The 19,309-nt window shown below is 36.5% G+C and overlaps 4 protein-coding genes across 4 annotated transcripts; 2 read left to right on the forward strand and 2 right to left on the reverse strand.

Moving 5' to 3' along the window:
- Nucleotides 1-376: 376 nt before the first annotated feature.
- Nucleotides 377-1,180, reverse strand: LOC113723734 (dirigent protein-like). Its single transcript, XM_027246709.2, has one exon. The coding sequence runs from the start codon at nt 1,147-1,149 to the stop codon at nt 583-585; it is 567 nt and encodes a 188-aa protein (XP_027102510.1). The 5' UTR covers nt 1,150-1,180; the 3' UTR covers nt 377-582.
- Nucleotides 1,181-7,200: 6,020 nt separating this feature from the next.
- LOC113724667 (uncharacterized) lies at nt 7,201-8,349 on the forward strand. Its single transcript, XM_027247547.1, has one exon. It carries the CDS (start codon nt 7,201-7,203, stop codon nt 8,347-8,349), a length of 1,149 nt encoding a protein of 382 aa, XP_027103348.1.
- A 54-nt stretch (nt 8,350-8,403) lies between these two features.
- On the forward strand, nt 8,404-9,843 carry LOC113724668 (uncharacterized). Its single transcript, XM_027247548.1, has one exon. The coding sequence runs from the start codon at nt 8,404-8,406 to the stop codon at nt 9,841-9,843; it is 1,440 nt and encodes a 479-aa protein (XP_027103349.1).
- Nucleotides 9,844-15,569: 5,726 nt separating this feature from the next.
- On the reverse strand, nt 15,570-16,157 carry LOC113724669 (dirigent protein 23-like). Its single transcript, XM_027247549.1, has one exon. The coding sequence runs from the start codon at nt 16,155-16,157 to the stop codon at nt 15,570-15,572; it is 588 nt and encodes a 195-aa protein (XP_027103350.1).
- Nucleotides 16,158-19,309: the final 3,152 nt, after the last annotated feature.

Consider the following 19,309-nt stretch of genomic DNA (forward strand, 5'->3'; position numbering starts at 1 on the left):
CTTGAGCCATACCTTCATACTTCATTCAAACCAGAGGAAGTTTATTGAATTTTAACCAAGAATTGTATACATTTGAGATTGAAAGAAGCATAGTGTATACGGTAGAGCTTGATGCTTTTAACAATCGTAATTGACTAAATTGTAAAAGTAGTTTTATTCTTTACTAAACTTAATCATGGGTTATTGTATCCTTTATTCCTTTGTGTTGATATAGAATTTGATATATGATATGATATTTATCAAAAGATCATTGTAGGAGAATAGGACATGAAGGTTAGTTAAAATAATTTCCGCCATCAATATTATTTAACTATGGCTTTCAAATAAATAAAATATACTAAAATAATTACTACAAATACTTAGCATGGCAAATATATAAAAAGAAAAAGGGCACAAACAAGCAACTCATATATCATTGAGCACAACATCAAGAAAACAATTACAGTGCAAACTTTTACCGATACATTGTAATACTTGCTCTTTAAGATCTAAGACTTATTGAATTGGGGTACAAAGGAAACACAGTCACACAGGCTTGAAAGAAAACGAAAAGGCTGAAAGCACGTAATTGTACTAGTTAAATCACTCCCAGCACTCATGCAACTTAATATCCACTCGTAGCCGGAAGAAATAATTTCCCTCGTATGCATCAGTCGTCAAAATGGCAATGCCTCTAGCCATGAAGAAGTCACCAGTTCCGCTTGTTATCGAAACAATCCTAGTCTGGTCTACAATCGGATCAGGACCAGCAAAGTTAAGGGTACCCTTGTGTTCTGTGGAATTGAAGACGAAGGAGAAGGAAAGCCAAGCAGAAAATGCACTTAGCTGATCGTATACGTACATGCCCTGTGCTCTTCCCACTGGAGTCGAATGCAGATTGTTGTCTAAAGTGATGGGGTCGTCGAAAACCACCAGGTATCCAAAGTCGAAAGGTCCTGAAAATTCTGCTCTGTTACCCCAGTCGGGCGCCGCTACTATGGCTGAAGTTGCATTGTCCCTATTATGGCCCTTGTATAGGATATCGTGGAAGTAAAATGAGAGCTCTTTGCAGGGACGTCCACGACGATGAGTTTTGTAGCCGTGACTGGTGGTGAAAATAGATAAAAGGAGGCAAAGAAAGAGAGCCAGGATGAGGGTTCTTACCGCCATTGCTGTTCACCTTTTGCTTGAGCTTCTGACGAACGACTGACTGATGAAGATCTATCACCATTTCCTCTCCTTTTTATAGTGCAAGTGTTACTTTGATTACTAACACTTTTTTTTTTTAAAAGGCAATAAACAACATTTCATTAAATTTGCACAAATGGCAGAACTTACATAAATTATGCATACAGATACAAGCAAATCTGAAAAACAAATACTAGATACTACATATTTGAAAAATTTATAGAATATTACACTTTGAAATTTCAAAAATATCAAAAGATAAATTGAGTTAATAACACTTTGCTTCCTGAATTCTAGAAGTAGTCACACGTTGCTACCTCAACTTTAACAAATACACTTCACCTCCCCCAGAACTAGTAAACCTTCATAATCTGAACGCTATGCAAAAAAGTGAGCATTATGACAAGATTGCCATTTTGTTGCTGAAATTATTTGTAGCAACTATTATTGCCTTTCTCTTGCCCAAAAAAGAGAAACTTTTAATTTAACCTCTTTTTTTCCTCTAAATTTAAAAAGTAAGGCATATTGCACTTTGTAACAATTTTAGTTAAGTATTTAATATTTGACAAACCAAAAATAACAAGAATGTTATTTTAATAGTTTAAATAAACTAATATAATAAAAATTAGTTTTCAAGAATAACAAGTTTACTAGTATTTTATTATTTTAAAAAATTTCTAACTCTATTTGTTGGTATTACTATGCTATTTATCCTTATTGTGGGTTTCAAAGTCTAATAAATTGAACATAGTATATATAAAAGTGAAGATTAATACAATAGAAAAAATTTTTAGGATGATAAACTAAATGTAAACTTTTTTCAACTTTTATCAATTTGATATTTTTGTATAGTAGATACCGTTGACAAAATGCATGTCTTTTAGCAATAAAAGGAAAATAATAGCAAGTTGTACATGGTCTCATAAATATTTTGAGCAATAATGCCAATGCACTGGCTTTTTTTTCCCCATTTCTACTTTAACTAGGGTAAATTGTATATTTTTATAGTTAACGTATCCCACCATTAAAAAAAAAGTGACTATCTCCAAATTTTAATGGGTTTAAGTGTCAATAGCCTGTCCTGTTCAAAAGCGCCAATCGTCCATATTGCTATCATTTTCCTCAACCTGCCACTACCAGCCAATAAAAATTATTTAGGTTTTTGCAAAAATAATATGGTAGATAGAACAACAGATTATGGATCTAATTGCAGAGACTCAACAATAATGCTAACTGAAATTAAAAATAAAAACTTCTGGAGTCTAGAGGTAAACGTGCATGTGCATATGCATGTGGAGAACGCAAGTCGCGGATCCTCGCACATATGCATTTAGGTATGTTCCAAAAGAATAAAACAAAAAAGAGAGAAAAAAAATAATGTATTTAGTCCTGGCTATTTTGTTCTGATTTCGCTTTGCTTGTCTACATGTAACATGGTTAGGAAGATGCATGGAAAGAAGGGTATGCATTTAGCTATATTCCAAAAGAATAAAACAAAAAAGAGAGAAAAAAAAAAGGACAAAAAATAATGTATTTAGCCCTGTCTATTTTGTTCTGATTTTGCTTTGCTTGTCTGCATGTAACATGTTTAGGTAGATGCATGGAAAGAAGGATAGTGGCAATATTTTAGTTTTAAGTTTCTACGAACCAATTCCATTTTAATGAATTTGCCAAGCCTTGCAGATAAACTTACAGTAGAAATCTGTCCCCGCGTCGTGACGGATGAGATCATCGATCGATCATTATTAGGATTACAGATGTACTACATTTTTTTTTTTCACTTCTAGTTGGATGGAAAACATCCCAGAATCAGATGGGTGAAAATGTGAAATTCACAAGATCTTCATACAAAGCTGTTCTTACTGAATCTGGCGGTCATTGAGAAAGGGCTGAAGTCTTCAAAATTTTGGTGGCTCTTGTTCTCCTAATATTTTGTCAATGTCAGACTTTGCATTTTTTGTTTTCTTTTGGCTTTAACTTTAAGGGAAGAACTGCGAATATCTGCTTTAGCCTTTAAGAAGTGGGAGCTTGCTTATCTTTTTGATTTGCATGGTTTAAATTTTTAAAACCCTTTATCATCTTCCCTTGCCTGGCTTAATTTCATGGAGAAATATGTATATCCCAAGATTCATGCTAGAAAGCTGTTACCCTCTTTGCTTTCCTGTACTTTTTCCACACTTTCTGATGCTCGTAGAGTGTGTGCTAGCCAGTTTGATTAAAAAAAAAAAAAAAAAAACGAAAGCTGCTTGGCTAATTTGTTTTCCCTTGTCATTCATCCCTTAAAATAAGGCAAACAATGTAAGGAAAAAAGTATACGTCTTGTCTATTATCGTTTTGTAAAAACAAGGGATAATCTCTTGACCTGACATTGACAGTGTTGGTGGCCGAATCTTAAGAATAGTTGTTTATTGATAGCTGTCCGTGTCCCCATTCCCCATTGCGTTGGTGAACTTTGCATTTCGATTTGGGAAAATTTAGAAACCCAAGGGAGGTTTCTGACATTCCCACTATCATCTCCCAAAGTTTTCAAAATATCAAAAACTTCTCCTAAAATATCAATATAGCAAAATATTGTGTGACATTGGATTAGGGGACGACTAATTAGCGAGAAAAAATTGCTCTGTACGGTTGGCCTAAACAGCTAGCAAACAAGGAAAGATTAAATTACATGCAGAATGTAAAATCCGTCCTGTCATTTACTGCCCAATTTTTAGGCGAAGATTCCATGGATTTTTTTAACCCGTAATCGGCCAAGGCTCCTACTCTCGTTCTCCTCTGCCAACCACTGCCAGCCAATTACATTGCCTTAGAGAGTCACCATGGCCATTTTATTTTATAGATTCCTTTTCTGCCGTATACTGTTCAGTTTGTTTTTATATCTCACACCGAAAATTTTATTAGAAGTTTCTTCTCTTGGTGGTTATAGATATGGTGGACTTAAATGAGTTTAAATATGTTAAATGCATTAGTCCAAAAACCATATGTATTGGTCCACGAGGGTTTTAAGAGGTTTATGCCTCAATTTAAGAGAGGTTTTGATACACATCGAACCAAAAAAGTAAGTTATGGACCATGGGCCATTAAGTATTTTGTGTTATTTAATCTCTTTTGTATTTTCTGTTTTAGGTGTTTTTCGGTCTAAGAATTATTTTCTAGATTTTTTGTACTCTTTCTTTTATACTCTCTTTTTCTTATAGTAAATTTGCTACTCCTTCACCTGTAAACATAGGTCAATTTGTCCGAACCACATAAAATTCTTCATCTTTCTATTTATTTTATTTGATTTGTTATTATTTTTATTGGGTTGTCAAGAATCATATTTTCTTGTTGGTCAATTTTTTGGAACTAGACCTAACAAATTGGTATCAGATTTCAGATTTTGAGTTATTGATGACAATAATAGACTATCAATATCAAATATGGGATATTGATTTAGTGCTACAAAGAGTGAAGAAAAATTTTCCATTGGAGTTCAATCGGATTTTTGAAGAAGAGTTATTTGAATCGTTGGAACTCGTTGAGGGTTTTAAGAAAAAGATGGAACAAGATTACTATGTTCATATTTTTTTAGCCCGTTGAGATCTATTGAATCTTTTGTGAGTTTTGACTTGTTGGGACCTATTAAACCTTCTGCATCTTGGTTCGTTGGTGGCTCGTTGGGGTCTGTTGAAACTTTGATAATTCGTTGAGATCCGTTGAAATTTTTATAAAGAATGTGGAGCTTGTTTGCCATTTGTCTACTATTTATCGATGTTAGATACACGCTAAGGTGGATATTTGTTGAATGTGTCTTTGTATCTTATATTGAAAATTTTACAAAGAAATCTCTTATCTTGATAGTTATAAATATGGTGGATTTAAATGAATTTAAGTGTGTCAAGAGCATCAACTCAAATGCCGTATGTACCAAACCAAGAGAGTTTTAGGGCCCATGCCCTAATCTAAGAGAGGTTTTAGTTAGGTATCAACCTAGTTTGATTACAAGTTAAGATGGAGTTCGTCAAAAACTCATTTTCATGAGGGAAGAGAAAGTGAGGAGTTTCATTTGATTCCTAGCATACTTCATAATCGCAGTGCATGAGCAAGCTCTTAGGAAATGCTTATCTATCCTTAGCAGAAAGATAAACTATAAGGAAAAAAAAAGGTAAAAAGCAAAATTGGCTTGAGCAACTTGGCAGAAACTGAAAAAAAAAAAAACTAAAACAGAAACTGCGAGCGATGAATTCATTCACTTGCCTTTTCTTATTACATTGTTCTTGATTCAAAGAGAAATGAACAACATTTCAATTTGGAGAGTAGCAAGTGATGTCTCACTGTCTCCATTGTTTTAGACGATCAATAGTGAAGAACTACAACGTTGTACTCAGTAATGATATCCATGGTGGTCTCATTATAAAAATAAGTCTTGGTGGTAACAAGTTGATAGGGATATAATTATGCATTTTATTTGTGGTTATTTGGTCTTAATTGTGGCAGTTTAGTATGCAAAGTATTGGATTTCTGCTCATAATTAGTATTTGTGTTAATTACAGGCAATTAGTGTTAAAAGTGACAAAAGGGAGGCAAAATCCATAAGACTCTTGCTTCTAAGGCGTGCCCATGCCAGACAACACAGAGCTGCTTGAAAAAGCCGGATCGCGGGCCCAAGCCCTGGAACAACCATTCTGATTGGAAGATACCTTTTTACCATGCGTGAGATCAGGAAACCTTAAAAACAAGAAGTCTTTTGGCAACAAACAACTAAGAAAGTAAGAAAAAGGAATCCTTTTGGTAAACACAGGAGAATTGGAAACCAATTGGAATTGGAAAGCAAGTGCCGCGAAGACCTTTAAGTAGCAGAGGAAATAGAATTCGAAGAGAACTTTTGGTAACAATCCAACGGGGGAATAAAGGAAGCAAATTGTTTGAAAAAACCCACCTATTATTTCGGCTAGCAAAAAGGACGCGACGGCGCAAACAATAAAAAGAAGACAGCAATAGACTAGGAGGATTATCTTCTGTCTTGGACTTGTCTTTTTTTTTTTTTTTCTCTTGTCCTCTGGAACGCAAGTAGTGAGTGGCGGCCCATACCTTTTACTACTTCCTCAATCAACAAAAACTCCATGAAAACTCCAAATTGCTTCATGATTATGTGGCAAGACTAGTTCTTTTATCTAGTTGAGCAATAAATCAAGGATTGGAGCACCATAACTGTGAGATCGTTTTAATTGTTTTATTTTTAATTTATATGTTCATGGGTATTTGATTATTCTCTTTTTTTCCCTGAGTTATTATTGTTTAGATTTATTGGATAATTAAGCCTGTTATTCGATTGTCTAAATAATTGATAGCCAATTAAGATGTTGGCGCGTAGCCTTTAAACATCTTGATTAATGGCAAACGAGACAACTTCACCGCCTAGCAAGCGGTCTAATTTGGATCGTGGGGATAATTAATCTAGCCTAAATAAACCCGCATGTGTGTTTGTCATCTAGAATTGGGTCTTTCTAATTCCTAATGCTGTGGCTACATTAAATCCTGTGAGCGTTTCTGGGGTTGTCTAGTCACAAGAGGGTAGTTTATGAGCGTCTCTTGACTACCATAAAATTAAGAAAAGATTGGTGGTTGGGCGCGTCGCTTGACCACTATAACCAGTTTATTCGTGAGTATATGAATTGTCCCGTGTATCTGTGATCAGTTGTGTGCTTCGGTGCCAAGATTAATTCCTTAACTAGGTTGTTTTAATTAATTGTTATTTGTGTAATTTGGTTCCTGCTATCTTACTCAACTTTAAATTTCAGTTTTTATTCCTTTTTAATTAGTTGGTACTACTGCTAAAAAACCCCCCATTTTTCTGTGTGATTTGCCTACCTGTTCCCTGAAAAAACGACCCTACTCACCACTATACTCATTCAGTGTTGGTAGTAGGTCTAATATAAATTTTATTTTTGGTGATTTGACACCCATCAAATTTTAGCACCGTTGCCGGGGAATGGTGTTTTAAGTGACTTATTGCACAGGTTTTAGTTTTTATTTTTATTTTTATTTTATTTTATGCATCGATCTTCTCGTACAGGAGAATTAGAATTTGATCCAGAAATCGAAAAGACTGCAAGAAGGTTGACCAATGAGGCAAAGTTGCATAAGCAACAAGATTCAACGTCACCTTCAGAATCTGAGCAAGAGTTTGTTTCCAGTGATTCATCAAGTGAATCTGAAAAGGAAGAAGTGCATATTCCCCAAGTAGCAATGGCAGCCCCAAAGACTTTGAGGGAGTTGGCAACTCCCAACGCGAACCAACAGCCATTATGCATTACATTTCCTAACACGGAAGAGGCATTTGAGCTTAAATATGGTCTTATTCACTTACTTCCTACTTTTCGTGGTATTGCAGGTGAAGACCCACACAAACACTTGAAAGAATTTCATGTGCTGTGCTCCACAATGAAACCTCAAGAAGCCACTGAGGACCAGATCAAGTTGAGAGCGTTCCCTTTCTCTTTGGCAGATAAGGCTAAAGATTGGTTATTTTACCTGCCATTTGGATCCATCACTACGTGGAAAGAATTGAAGAGAAGATTCCTTGAGAAATTTTTCCCTGCCTCTAGAGCTGCCAATATAAGGAAAGAAATATGTGGAGTTAGGCAGACGAATGGGGAGATTCTATATGAGTACTGGGAGCACTTTAAACAACTATGTGCCAGCTGCCCGCATCATCAAATCCCTGACCAACTCTTAATACAATATTTCTACGAGGGATTATCACCCATGGATAGGAGCATGTTAGATGCAGCCAGTGGCGGTGCTCTAGTTAACAAGACCACAGACCAAGCCACGTTATTGATCTCCACCATGGCTGAAAATTTCCAACAATTTGGAGTGAGAGCTGATGAATCAATAAGAAGGGTCAATGAAGTGAATCACTCTGACTTAGAGAGTAAACTGTCTGAGCTTACCTCTCTGGTGCGTCAAATGGCAAGGGGGCAATTACAATCTGTGAAGACTTGTAGTATCTGTGCTGCTCCCGGACACATGACTGACATGTGCCCAATTCTCCAGGAGGATTCACCTGAACAAGCCAACATAGTGGGAGATTTTTCTGGACCACCTCCACGAAGGAATGATCCTTTTGCACCCACTTACAATCCAGGGTGGCGAAATCATCTTAACTTTAGCTATGCTTCAAAACCCCCTGGCTTTTAACAACATTTCCAGCCACGGCCACCAGTGCAACAACCATCCACTTCCAATTCAAACATGTCTCTTGAAGATATGGTGAAGTCACTGGCCCAAAGCACGAGTCAATTACAGCAAGAGACTCAAAGATCTCAACAGGAGTCTCACAGATTTCAACAAGAGACTCGTGCTAGCATTAGGAATTTGAAAGCACAGATGTCTCAATTGGCAACTTCTATGAGCAACCTGGAAAATAGCAATAGAGGAAAGTTACCATCTCAAGTAATTCCTAATCCCAAGGAGAATGCCAGTGTAATGCAATTACGGAGTGGCAAGGAGGTACAGTGTCCTAGGCGTGCCCACGCCAGAGAAGAAGAAGTGCTCAGGAAGGTGGAAGAGGAAGATGAGAAACAATCCTCTGAAATCTCAAAGAAAGTTGACATTCCTCCTCCTTTTCCTGGCAGGTTTACAAAAGCTAAAAAGGAAGAATCTGAGCAAGAGATTTTGGACACTTTCAGGAAAGTGGAGATTAATATTCCTTTGTTGGATGCTATTAGGCAATTGCCTAAATATGCTAAATTTTTGAAGGGCTTATGCACTAATCGCAATAAGTTGAGTCTGGATGACAAGGTGAAGGTGGGGGAGAATGTCTCAGCGATGTTTCAAAGGAAGTTGCCCCTGAAATGCAAAGATCCGGGTATGTTTACTATACCATGCATAATTGGCAATCAAAGAATTGAAAAAAGCACGCTTGACTTAGGTGCTTCAATAAATGTCATGCCTCTTTCAATTTTTAAAGTTTTGAATTTAGGACCCCTCAAAGAAACTAGGGTAATCATTCAACTAGCAGATAGGTCTAATGTCTACCCTGATGGCCTAGTTGAAGATGTTCTAGTAAAGGTCAATGAATTCATTTTTCTAACGAATTTTTATATTGTTGATATGAATGATGAATACTCTACTGATTCAGCAGTGATTCTTTTGGGTAGACCCTTCATGAGTACAGCAAGAACTAAAATAGATGTACATGAAGGGACTTTATCTGTGGAATTTGATGGAGAGAAGGTCACTTTCAATATTTTTGATGCAATGAAGCATCTTGTGGATACTGAGTCTGTAAATTTTGTTGGCATGACTAACACCATTGTGCAAGAGAATTTTGAACAGAATTTCATGGGGGACAAGTTGGACTTTGTCTTACAACAAGGCAAGACCAATTTGGAAGTGGACGACATGGAGGAGAAGGAAGTCAAAGAAGCTATCATGTCCTTACATTCACTACATCCGCTTCCAGGCAGGTTTGAAAATTCTTTTCTACCATTACCCACTTCTAATGAAAGGATTTTACCTTCTGTTCAACAGGCACCTAATGTGAAATTGAAGGAACTGCCCGAGCATTTGAAATATGCTTACTTGGGAGATAACAAGACTTTGCCTGTAATCATTGCCAATGATTTAACTGCGTTGCAAGAAGAAAGGCTCTTACGGGTCTTACGGGAATTTAAACCAGCAATTGGATGAACGTTAGCAGACATCAAAGGCATCAATCCATCCATTTGCCTGCATCACATCCTTTTGGAGTCGGACGTAAAACCCGTGAGAGAGCATCAACGCAAGCTCAATCCCGCAATGAAGGAGGTGGTGATGAAAGAGATTCTCAAATTCTTAGAATTAGGAATTATTTTTCCTATTTTTGACAGCCAGTGGATAAGTCCAGTCCATGTTGTTCCCAAGAAAACTGGAATCACGTTGGTGAAAAATGAAAAGAATGAGTTAGTGCCAATGAGATTGCAAAATGGGTGGAGAATGTGCATTAACTTTAGGAAGTTAAATGCCGCAACTCGGAAAGACCACTTTTCACTCCCATTTATTGATGAAATGCTTGAGAGGTTGGCAGGTAAGTGTTTCTTTTGCTTTTTAGATGGTTACTCTGGATATTATCAAATTATTGTTGCTCAGGAGGACCAACATAAAACCACTTTTACCTGCCCTTTTGGAACTTTTGCATATCGCCATATGCCTTTTGGTTTGTATAATGCTCCTGGAACATTTCAAAAATGCATGATGAGTATTTTCTCTGATATGATTGATAATTGCATTGAAATTTTCATGGATGATTTTACAGTATACGGTGATTCTTTTGATCAGTGCCTAGACCATTTAACAAAGGTTTTGAAAAGATGCATTGAAACAAACGTGGTTCTTAATTATGAAAAATGTCATTTCATGGTTAAGGAATGCATAGTTTTGGGCCATGTTGTTTCATCAAAGGGTATTGAGGTAGATAAGGCTAAAATTGATTTGATCACTAGTCTACCTTACCCTACTAATGTCAAGGATATTCATAGTTTTCTAGGCCATGCAGGTTTTTACTGGCGTTTCATAAAAGATTTTTCAAAAATTGCTCAACCATTGTCTCGCCTGCTTCAAAAGGAGGTGCCATTCAACTTTGGAGATGATTGCAAATTGTCCTTTGACACACTCAATGGTATGTTGACCATGGCACCAATCATCCAACCCCCAAACTGGAAGCTATCCTTTGAACTCATGTGTGACGCCAGTCAGTATGCCGTAGGAGCTGTGCTTGGACAGTGGAGTGGGAAGTGTAGTCACGTGATATACTATGCGTCAAAAACATTGACATCAACTCAATGCAACTACACCACCACGGAGAAGGAGCTTCTAGCCATTGTTTTCGCTTTTGAGAAATTTAGATCATATCTATTGGGATCAAAAGTAACGGTTTACTCTGATCATGCAGCTTTAAAGTATCTCTTGTCAAAAAAGGAGTCCAAGCCAAGACTCATTCGTTGGGTGCTCTTGCTGCAAGAATTTGATTGGGAGATCAAGGATCAGAAAGGAGTGGATAATTCAGTAGCTGACCATTTGATTAGGTTGATAAGAGAAGAGGAAGCAGTTCCCATATCTGAGGTATTTCCTGATGAACATTTTTTCTATCTCAAAGGTAAGGAACCTTGGCATGCAGATATTGTGAACTTTTTGATCAGTCATAAATTCCCTATTAGCATGAGTAAGAGTAAGAAGGATAAGATAATCCATGATTCTCGATACTATATTTGGGACGAGCCATATCTGTGGAAAATAGGCTCTGATCAAGTTATTCGTAGATATATACCTGAAAGTGAAATTCCTTCTATCCTTACTCATTGTCATAATTATGCATGTGGTGGCCATTTTAGGCCTAAGAGAACTGCTAGAAAAATGCTTGATTGTGGCTTCTATTGGGAAACATTGTTTCATGATACTTATGCATTTTGTAAAAGTTGTGAAAAATGTCAAAAATTTGGAAGTTTGTCTCATAGGGATGAAATGTCTCAAGTGCCTATGTTATTTTGTGAAGTGTTTGATGTTTGGGATATGGACTTTATGGGACCTTTTCCTAGCTCTTTTGGATTTTTGTATATTTTGTTAGCAGTTGACTATGTATCGAAATGGGTAGAAGTAAAGGCTACCCGGACTAATGATTCTCAAGTTGTTGTAGGATTTCTCAAATCCCACATTTTTAGTAGGTTCGAGGTGCCAAGAGCCATCATCAGTGATCAAGGTACCCATTTCTGCAATCGCACCATTGCAGCTCTCATGAGAAAATATGGAATGCACCATCGTGTGAGTACAACATATCATCCTCAAACCAATGGGCAAGTTGAAGTCTCCAATCGAGAGATCAAGAGCGTATTGGAGAAAACGGTTAATCCCAACCGTAAGGATTGGAGCTTGCGATTGGATGATGCTTTGTGGGCATATCGAACCGCGTATAAAACGCCCATTGGAATGTCCCCATATAGGTTGATGTTTGGTAAGATGTGTCATTTACTTGTGGCTATTGAGCATCGTGCATTCTGGGCAGTCAAGCAATACAATTTCCATGCGGATAGAGATGGCAAAGAGAGAAAGCTCCAACTTCAGGAGTTGGAGGAAATTCGTCTTGAAGCATATGACAATGCACGTTTGTACAAAGAGCGTACCAAGCAGTTTCATGACCGCCTATTGTGTGTGAAACACTTTTTCCCAGAACAAAAGGTACTCTTGTTCAATTCACGGTTGAAATTCATGCCAGGTAAGTTAAAATCCCGTTGGATTGGACTATATGTGGTAGTCAATATTTTTCCCAATGGTGTGGTTGAAATCCAAAGTTTAGAGACTAATAAGAGTTTTACGGTTAATGGTCATCGTTTAAAATCGTTTATTGATATTTCAGACATTGGCACTGTGGAAGAGGTACACTTGATAGATCCTATCTATGTCTAATTGCTCACTGTGGAGTCGTCTAGCCAAAGTCGTTAAAGAAAGGCGTTTCTTGGGAGGCAACCCAAGGCCTCCATTTTTTTTGTTATTGTTCTCTTTCGTTTTTCGTTGATTTTGGGTTGTTTTGCTTCATTGCAAGTGTTCTTTTTGGTGTTGGACAGGAGACTTGGATTTACAAGGCATGCCCACGCCTTATAAGTGATGGTCTTGAACACCGTAGAAATGCTTGGGCAGAAGACTCTGCCTTGTAAGGCATGGGCACGCCTTACAGCAACTCTAGTCCACTCTGGGGACACAGGCTTGGATTGAAGACTTCCGCTTCCATCTGAAGCAACGCTACACCACACCACCGTCAGAGGCTCCACGCTGCCAGTCCCTGACACGTCCTCTACCATGGTGTTTTGCTGCAGTTTTTTTTCATTCAGGGAAGTTTCTTTTGCTCCCTTCACTTGACTTCAACTTTTCGTTCTTACATTGAGGACAATGTAGACTTTAGGTGTGGGGGGAGTAGTCTAGCTTTTCCTTCTTACTGCTTTTCCTTCTTCTCTAAATAAAAAAAAAAAAAAGAAAACCTTTACCATACCTTTTGAATTTTTATGGTTAGCCCTGATAAGTAATGGCTAGATTTTCAAATTTAACTATTGTTACGGTTTTAGATGATAATATGTTAAGTAGGAGATGATAAAATTTTAGGATGTCTCTCTGGTAAATATTTGAAATTTTGTGACTCTAGCAATTTCTTTTGGTTAACTTTTCTAGGCATTGTAAATATTTGTCTGACATTTTTGTGTGAACTGGTTCAACTATTAATTTTAGTTCTCCATGTTAAGAAAATGAAGCAGGCTTGCATGATTTTAATTTTACTTGGGTGTTTATTTGTGAATAATAGTTGGCTATACTTCGCTGGTTATCATTGACTAGTAACCAGGGGTTTTCACCTAAAGTGTCGATTTTCGCGTCAAAAAGCAACGATAACTATGAGTATGTGGTCTTTAAGCGGTTAAAGTTGAGTAATCGGACTCCTTCATTGGAGAGATGTCGGAGTTCGCGTCAAAAGACTTGAATGGCTCAAGACTAAGCACTTATTTCAAGAAAAAAAAAGAGAAAAAAGAAGGAAAAAGAAAAAAAATGAAAAAAAATGAGAAAGAAAAAAAAAAAGAGTGTACGAGCATGAAGGTATGTGAATAATTGTATTGCCTGCGGATCCATGAGTCTTTATGTTGAGATTTTGCTTAATAGTTGGACCAGTTATTGAGAAAATGTTGGTTGGATATTTTCTACTCTTAGATTAGTTAGTCTGGATTTGAAAGAGTCATTGGTTTCAAAGGCTAGTTAGAGAGTTATCTCGTAAAATTTGTCATCAGTACTTGACAGTTATCTAAAATATACATTAGCAATAGTTGCTTTGATTAATAGCCATTGTTTTGAATTCAACTGCTGCAAAATGTTTGCTCGCTTGATTGTGTATTTAAAGTTTGAAATGCTTGAGGACAAGCATTGTTTTGGTGTGGGGGAATTTGATAGGGATATAATTATGCATTTTATTTGTGGTTATTTGGTCTTAATTTTGGCAGTTTAGTATGCAAAGTATTGGATTTCTACTCATAATTAGTATTTGTGTTAATTACAGGCAATTAGTGTTAAAAGTGACAAAAGAGAGACAAAATCCAGAAGACTCTTGCTTCTAAGGCGTGCCCACATCAGACAACACAGAGTTGCGTGAAAAAGCTGGATCGCGGGCCCAAGCCCTGGAACAACCATTCTGATTGGAAGATACCTTTTTACCATGCGTGAGATCAGGAAACCTTAAAAACAAGAAGTCTTTTGACAACAAACAACTAAGAAAGTAAGAAAAATGAATCCTTTTGGTAAACACAGGAGAATTGGAAACCAATTAGAATTGGAAAACAAGTGCCGCGAAGACCTTTAAGTAGCAGAGGAAATAGAATTCGAAGAAAACTTTTGGTAACAATCCAACGGGGGAATACAGGAAGCAAATTGTTTGAAAAAACCCACCTATTATTTCGGCTAGCAAAAAGGAAGCGGCGGCGCAAACAATAAAAAGAAGACAGCAATAGACTGGGGGGATTATCTTCTATCTTGGACTTGTCTCTTTGTTTTTTTTTTTTTTCTCTTTTTCCTCTGGAACGCAAGTAGTGAGTGGCGGCCGATACCTTTTACTACTTTTTCAATCAACAAAAACTCCATGAAAACTCCAAATTACTTCATGATTATGTGGCAAGGCTAGTTCTTTTATCTAGTTGAGGAATAAATCAAGGATTGGAGCACCATAACTGTGAAATCATTTTAATTGTTTTATTTTTAATTTATATGTTCATGGGTATTTGATTATTCTCTATTTTTTCCCGAGTTATTATTGTTTAGATTTATTGGATAATTAGGCCTGTTATTCGATTGTCTAAATAATTGATAGCCAATTAAGATGTTGGCACGTAGCCTTTAAACATCTTGATTAGTGGCAAACGAGACAACTTCACCGCCTCGCAAGCGGTCTAATTTGGATCGTGGGGATAATTAATCTAACATAAATAAATCCGCATGTGTGTTTGTCATCTAGAATTGGGTCTTTCTAATTCCTAATGTTGTGGCTACATTAAATCCTGTGAGCGTTTCTGGGGTTGTCTAGTCACAAGAGGGTAGTTTATGAGCGTCTCTTGACTACCATAAAATTAAGGAAAGATTGGTGGTTAGGCGCGTCGCTTGACCACTATAACCAGTTTATTCGTGAGTATATGAATTGTCCCGTGTATCTGTGATCAGTTGTGTGCTTCGGTGCCAAGATTAATTCCTTGACTAGGTTGTTTTGATTAATTGTTATTTGTGTAATTTGGTTCCTGCTATTTTACTCAACTTTAAATTTCAGTTTTTATTCTTTTTTAATTAGTTGGTACTACTGCTAAAAAACCCCCCCCCCCCATTTTCCTGTGTGATTTGCCTACCTGTTCCCTGAGGAGACGACCTTACTCACCACTATATTCATTCAGTTTTGGTAGTAAGTCTAATATAAATTTTATTTTTGGTGGTTTGACACCCATCACAAGTCCGCGCGCCAATCGGAAAACCCCGGTGCCGCCAACGATGGAGAATTCGTCGACGTTATACAATTCAACGTCTCTTCCGAGCATGTTCAGAGTGCTTCCTTTGTACTCTCCCGCTGTGAAGCAGAAATTCATGTACATGATTAGTCCTATTTCGCTCAGGTCAGCGCAGGAATAAATGCCTTGGGCTCGACCCACTATCGTCGAATTCGGCTCAGGACCAACTGTGAGGGGGTCATCAGCTACGTTAACTAGTCCGAACAGTGTGGGGGATGTCGAAGTCGTGTTGGCTCGGGCCACGGTGACCGCCGTTGGGTTTCTCCCACTAACCGAGTCATGGATATAGAAATGGAGCTTTGTCACCTTCTTTTTTGCCCCGCCCAGCTTACTGAACCACTCATCAACTGCTTCGGGGCCTTGTGCAATGCCACGAGCTGTTGCCACGGCTACGCCTGTCAGAAGGAGGAGGAGGAAGCAATGCATGACAGCATGAGCAATTTGCTTTGCCATTTCTTCTGTCTAGTAACCCTCTGCTTTTCTTTATTACTTTGATCTCCCTCTACATGCAAAGAGGTGATAATATTTGTTCGTCTGGAGGGTTTGAATTAGGGAAAGAGGTTTCTCTATATATAGTTGTTCCAAATTGCCAACTCAACAAGGAGGGGCACATATTACATGTAGAGAGTACACAAGGGATCCTGTCATCTGGTACCCAAAGTTTGGATGAAGATTCATGCATAATTTTCTCTGAGCGGTAGCTGGCAAAATGCGTTTGCACCATTCTCCTCTGCCCAGAGAGCGCTTGCCACTACCAGCCACGTAATTTGAAGAATCACTCCCTATCTTGTTTTATCTTCTGTCCACGATCTCTGCAATCCTATTCGTCTATTTCTTTCTCACACTTTTTTTCCTTTACTGTCGGCAATCCAAGGTAAATATGTTGACAACAGTTAGAGGAGGCAAACTTGCGATTATATCAAATATTTTAGACATTCTATACCATATTAAGCGGACATTTTTCAAGAGGGAGGAGGCGATGGCTCCCGCTGGTCCTATTTCCCTGCCACGGTATGAACTTGAAACAAAATATTGATCATAAGAAAAGATGAAAGCTGATAGAAGTTAATATGATAGTTGATGGCTAAGGTCCTGTTTGATAACCTAATTCATCATTTAAATTTAATAGATTCAGATCTTAACATATTCAAACCGTTTGATAACAAAAAATTGAATATTTGAATTAATTAAGTGGTATTAAATTTTTTAGACAAAACTTGTTTCCAAAATTAAGTGATAAAAATATTTACTTATCACTGAATGTGATATACACTCAAATGTATCAGATTTAATACTCAACAATTCAATAATTTAATGGATTCAAACTTGATATTTTAGATTTTACACTTTAATTTTTCAGACTTAAGTTTTATCAAACGCACCCTAACTCTAGAAACGGCAAAATGGATTCATATTCGCTTATCCATCCCACGCAAACCAGGATTTGGATGACTGCAATAAACTTACCGAGTTTAAATGGATAATTCATCTAAATCCACTTATGTTGATAAATTTAAATAGATTATTCATATCACCCATATATATCCACTTGTTACAAAAATAGATGCAAATGTTATATTTCAGTCAAGTGAAAACCGAACCTTATGGGACCACTTGCTGTTCCTTTTCAGATTTCCCCCTGGTCCGTTTCCATTTTAGTAAAATTTTATCTTAGTCTAATTATTAATGCATTATTTTAAAAATTATCTTAGTCTTTACGCCTTCTTGCTATGTTTTCCTTCTCTCTTTCATATGCTCTCATAGAAATTGCCGGTTGATGGCACATTTTCAGGAATTAAGAAGAGAGTATATTATCGTACAATATAAACCTAATTTTTCATTTGTTTTTATTATTATTTTATTTTGGAACAGTGGTTTCTATTGTTTGTCTTGGTATCTAGAGAGGGGATTATAGATGGCTAAATCTAGACCCTTACAATCTAATCCACACTCCTAATACATTAATAACTAATACCATGAGCATTGTTAACTTGTACCATTACTGTTAAAAGTTGTACCAGGTTTGAATTTAATGGAGGGTAGAATTTTTACTAATAAATCTTTTACACCATAGAAATGAGAACAATCACAATAATTTCTTAATCTAATTGGTAGAAGGTTGGGATAAATTATGAGTTTTGAGAATTAGAAAATTTTCATAACATTCTTTTTAGTAATACATTCTAATCAATTTTCATGAATTCTTAATTTAATTAATAGGAATAAAATACGGTAGAAATGAGGTGTGAAAAAAATTTTCAAATTGCCAAGCATTATTGGAATATTAAGAAAATGACTAAAAAAATAGTGCACAAAAACAGAATGTAAGAGACCCAGAAAAGAAAAACACATACAAAAATAAAAAGACACAAAAGTACAATGCACAGACACTACTAGTTATAGGACTAGTAAATGGTTAAATGGATAGATTATGGTTTTGCATTATCCATTTGAATCCTATCCATTTATATCTATTTATTAAACGGTTATATTTGGATTGGATCAATCTAATCCACTATCCATTAGATCCATTTATCAATCATATATTCATTTTGCCACTTATAGTTAATTCTTTGGTACGATTTTTACTAAAATAAAACACTTAGTGAGACCAAAAATAAAACTTTACAGAGTAATGTTAAAGTTATCAACGTAAAAAACAAAAAACAAAAAAAAAAAAAACCCGTAAAAGTTACCAACAGAAAAACGCCTTACTCTTGCTTTATGCATACTCTATATCTACTACTATAGACTGAGTATGGATAAGGTGAATAATGAAATGTTTTTCAATTAGAATCATATTTTTGTGTTTGGAACTGCACCCTGCTATTCTCACATGGAATATGAAATTTTTTCTGGTCATTAGTACAAAACACTGGAAACTGAATACAATTTTTTTATCCCTTTCACCAAACAATTGAGCTCACCAAGAGGGGCACTTTTTTTTTATTTCTTCACAATATTCTCTCGGGACTAGCAAAGGATTATCAAATTGTAGCAGGTTGCAGGCATATACCTGCCCTTACTAGTCTAATCATAGTCAAGGGACAAGTTGTCTCTATTCTCCACGTTACTGTTGTATACATCGAGACGGACTCAATTTACCAAATAAGCTAACCCAAAATGATTAATTCAGCGCATGAAAGCCTGCTATCTTACTTAGGAACAAGGGGCAGAGACGGTCATTAAAAGGACTGTCCCTGCATAGTTCATGATCAGAATTTGATTATAAAAGATTATATAATTCAAATTACATTTTGTATCTCAATTTTCATAACGTGTGTGAAACTCATATAATTTTGTTATAAAGTTACACGTTATAAAAACAAAGTTATGTCGTGCACAAATAAAGTTATGCGATATGTAAAATACACAAAACCGCCAGTTGCAACTGTTCCTGCCCGTGGTCCCTTACTTAGAACTTTTTTTTTTTTTTTTTTTTGTTTTACGTCAGCCACTTGCACTAATATTGGATAAATTGGTACTAACCGAAAGTTAGAACAATACAAGAGGATGGTTTAAACCGATGCTTTTTAAACTCTGGCAAGTTGATTGTGTGATTTCGGTTTTTTTTTGGGTTCAACCAGGCCAATATGTTGGTTCAC

This window comes from Coffea arabica, chromosome 2c (genome assembly GCF_036785885.1).
Source record: "Coffea arabica cultivar ET-39 chromosome 2c, Coffea Arabica ET-39 HiFi, whole genome shotgun sequence".
Classification (NCBI taxonomy): Eukaryota; Viridiplantae; Streptophyta; class Magnoliopsida; order Gentianales; family Rubiaceae; genus Coffea; species Coffea arabica.

Coding starts and splice junctions, on each gene's coding strand:
- LOC113723734 (XM_027246709.2), bottom strand. CDS start 1,149: ATGGCGGTAAGAACCCTCATCCTGGCTCTCTTTCTTTGCCTCCTTTTA.
- LOC113724667 (XM_027247547.1), top strand. CDS start 7,201: ATGCATCGATCTTCTCGTACAGGAGAATTAGAATTTGATCCAGAAATC.
- LOC113724668 (XM_027247548.1), top strand. CDS start 8,404: ATGTCTCTTGAAGATATGGTGAAGTCACTGGCCCAAAGCACGAGTCAA.
- LOC113724669 (XM_027247549.1), bottom strand. CDS start 16,157: ATGGCAAAGCAAATTGCTCATGCTGTCATGCATTGCTTCCTCCTCCTC.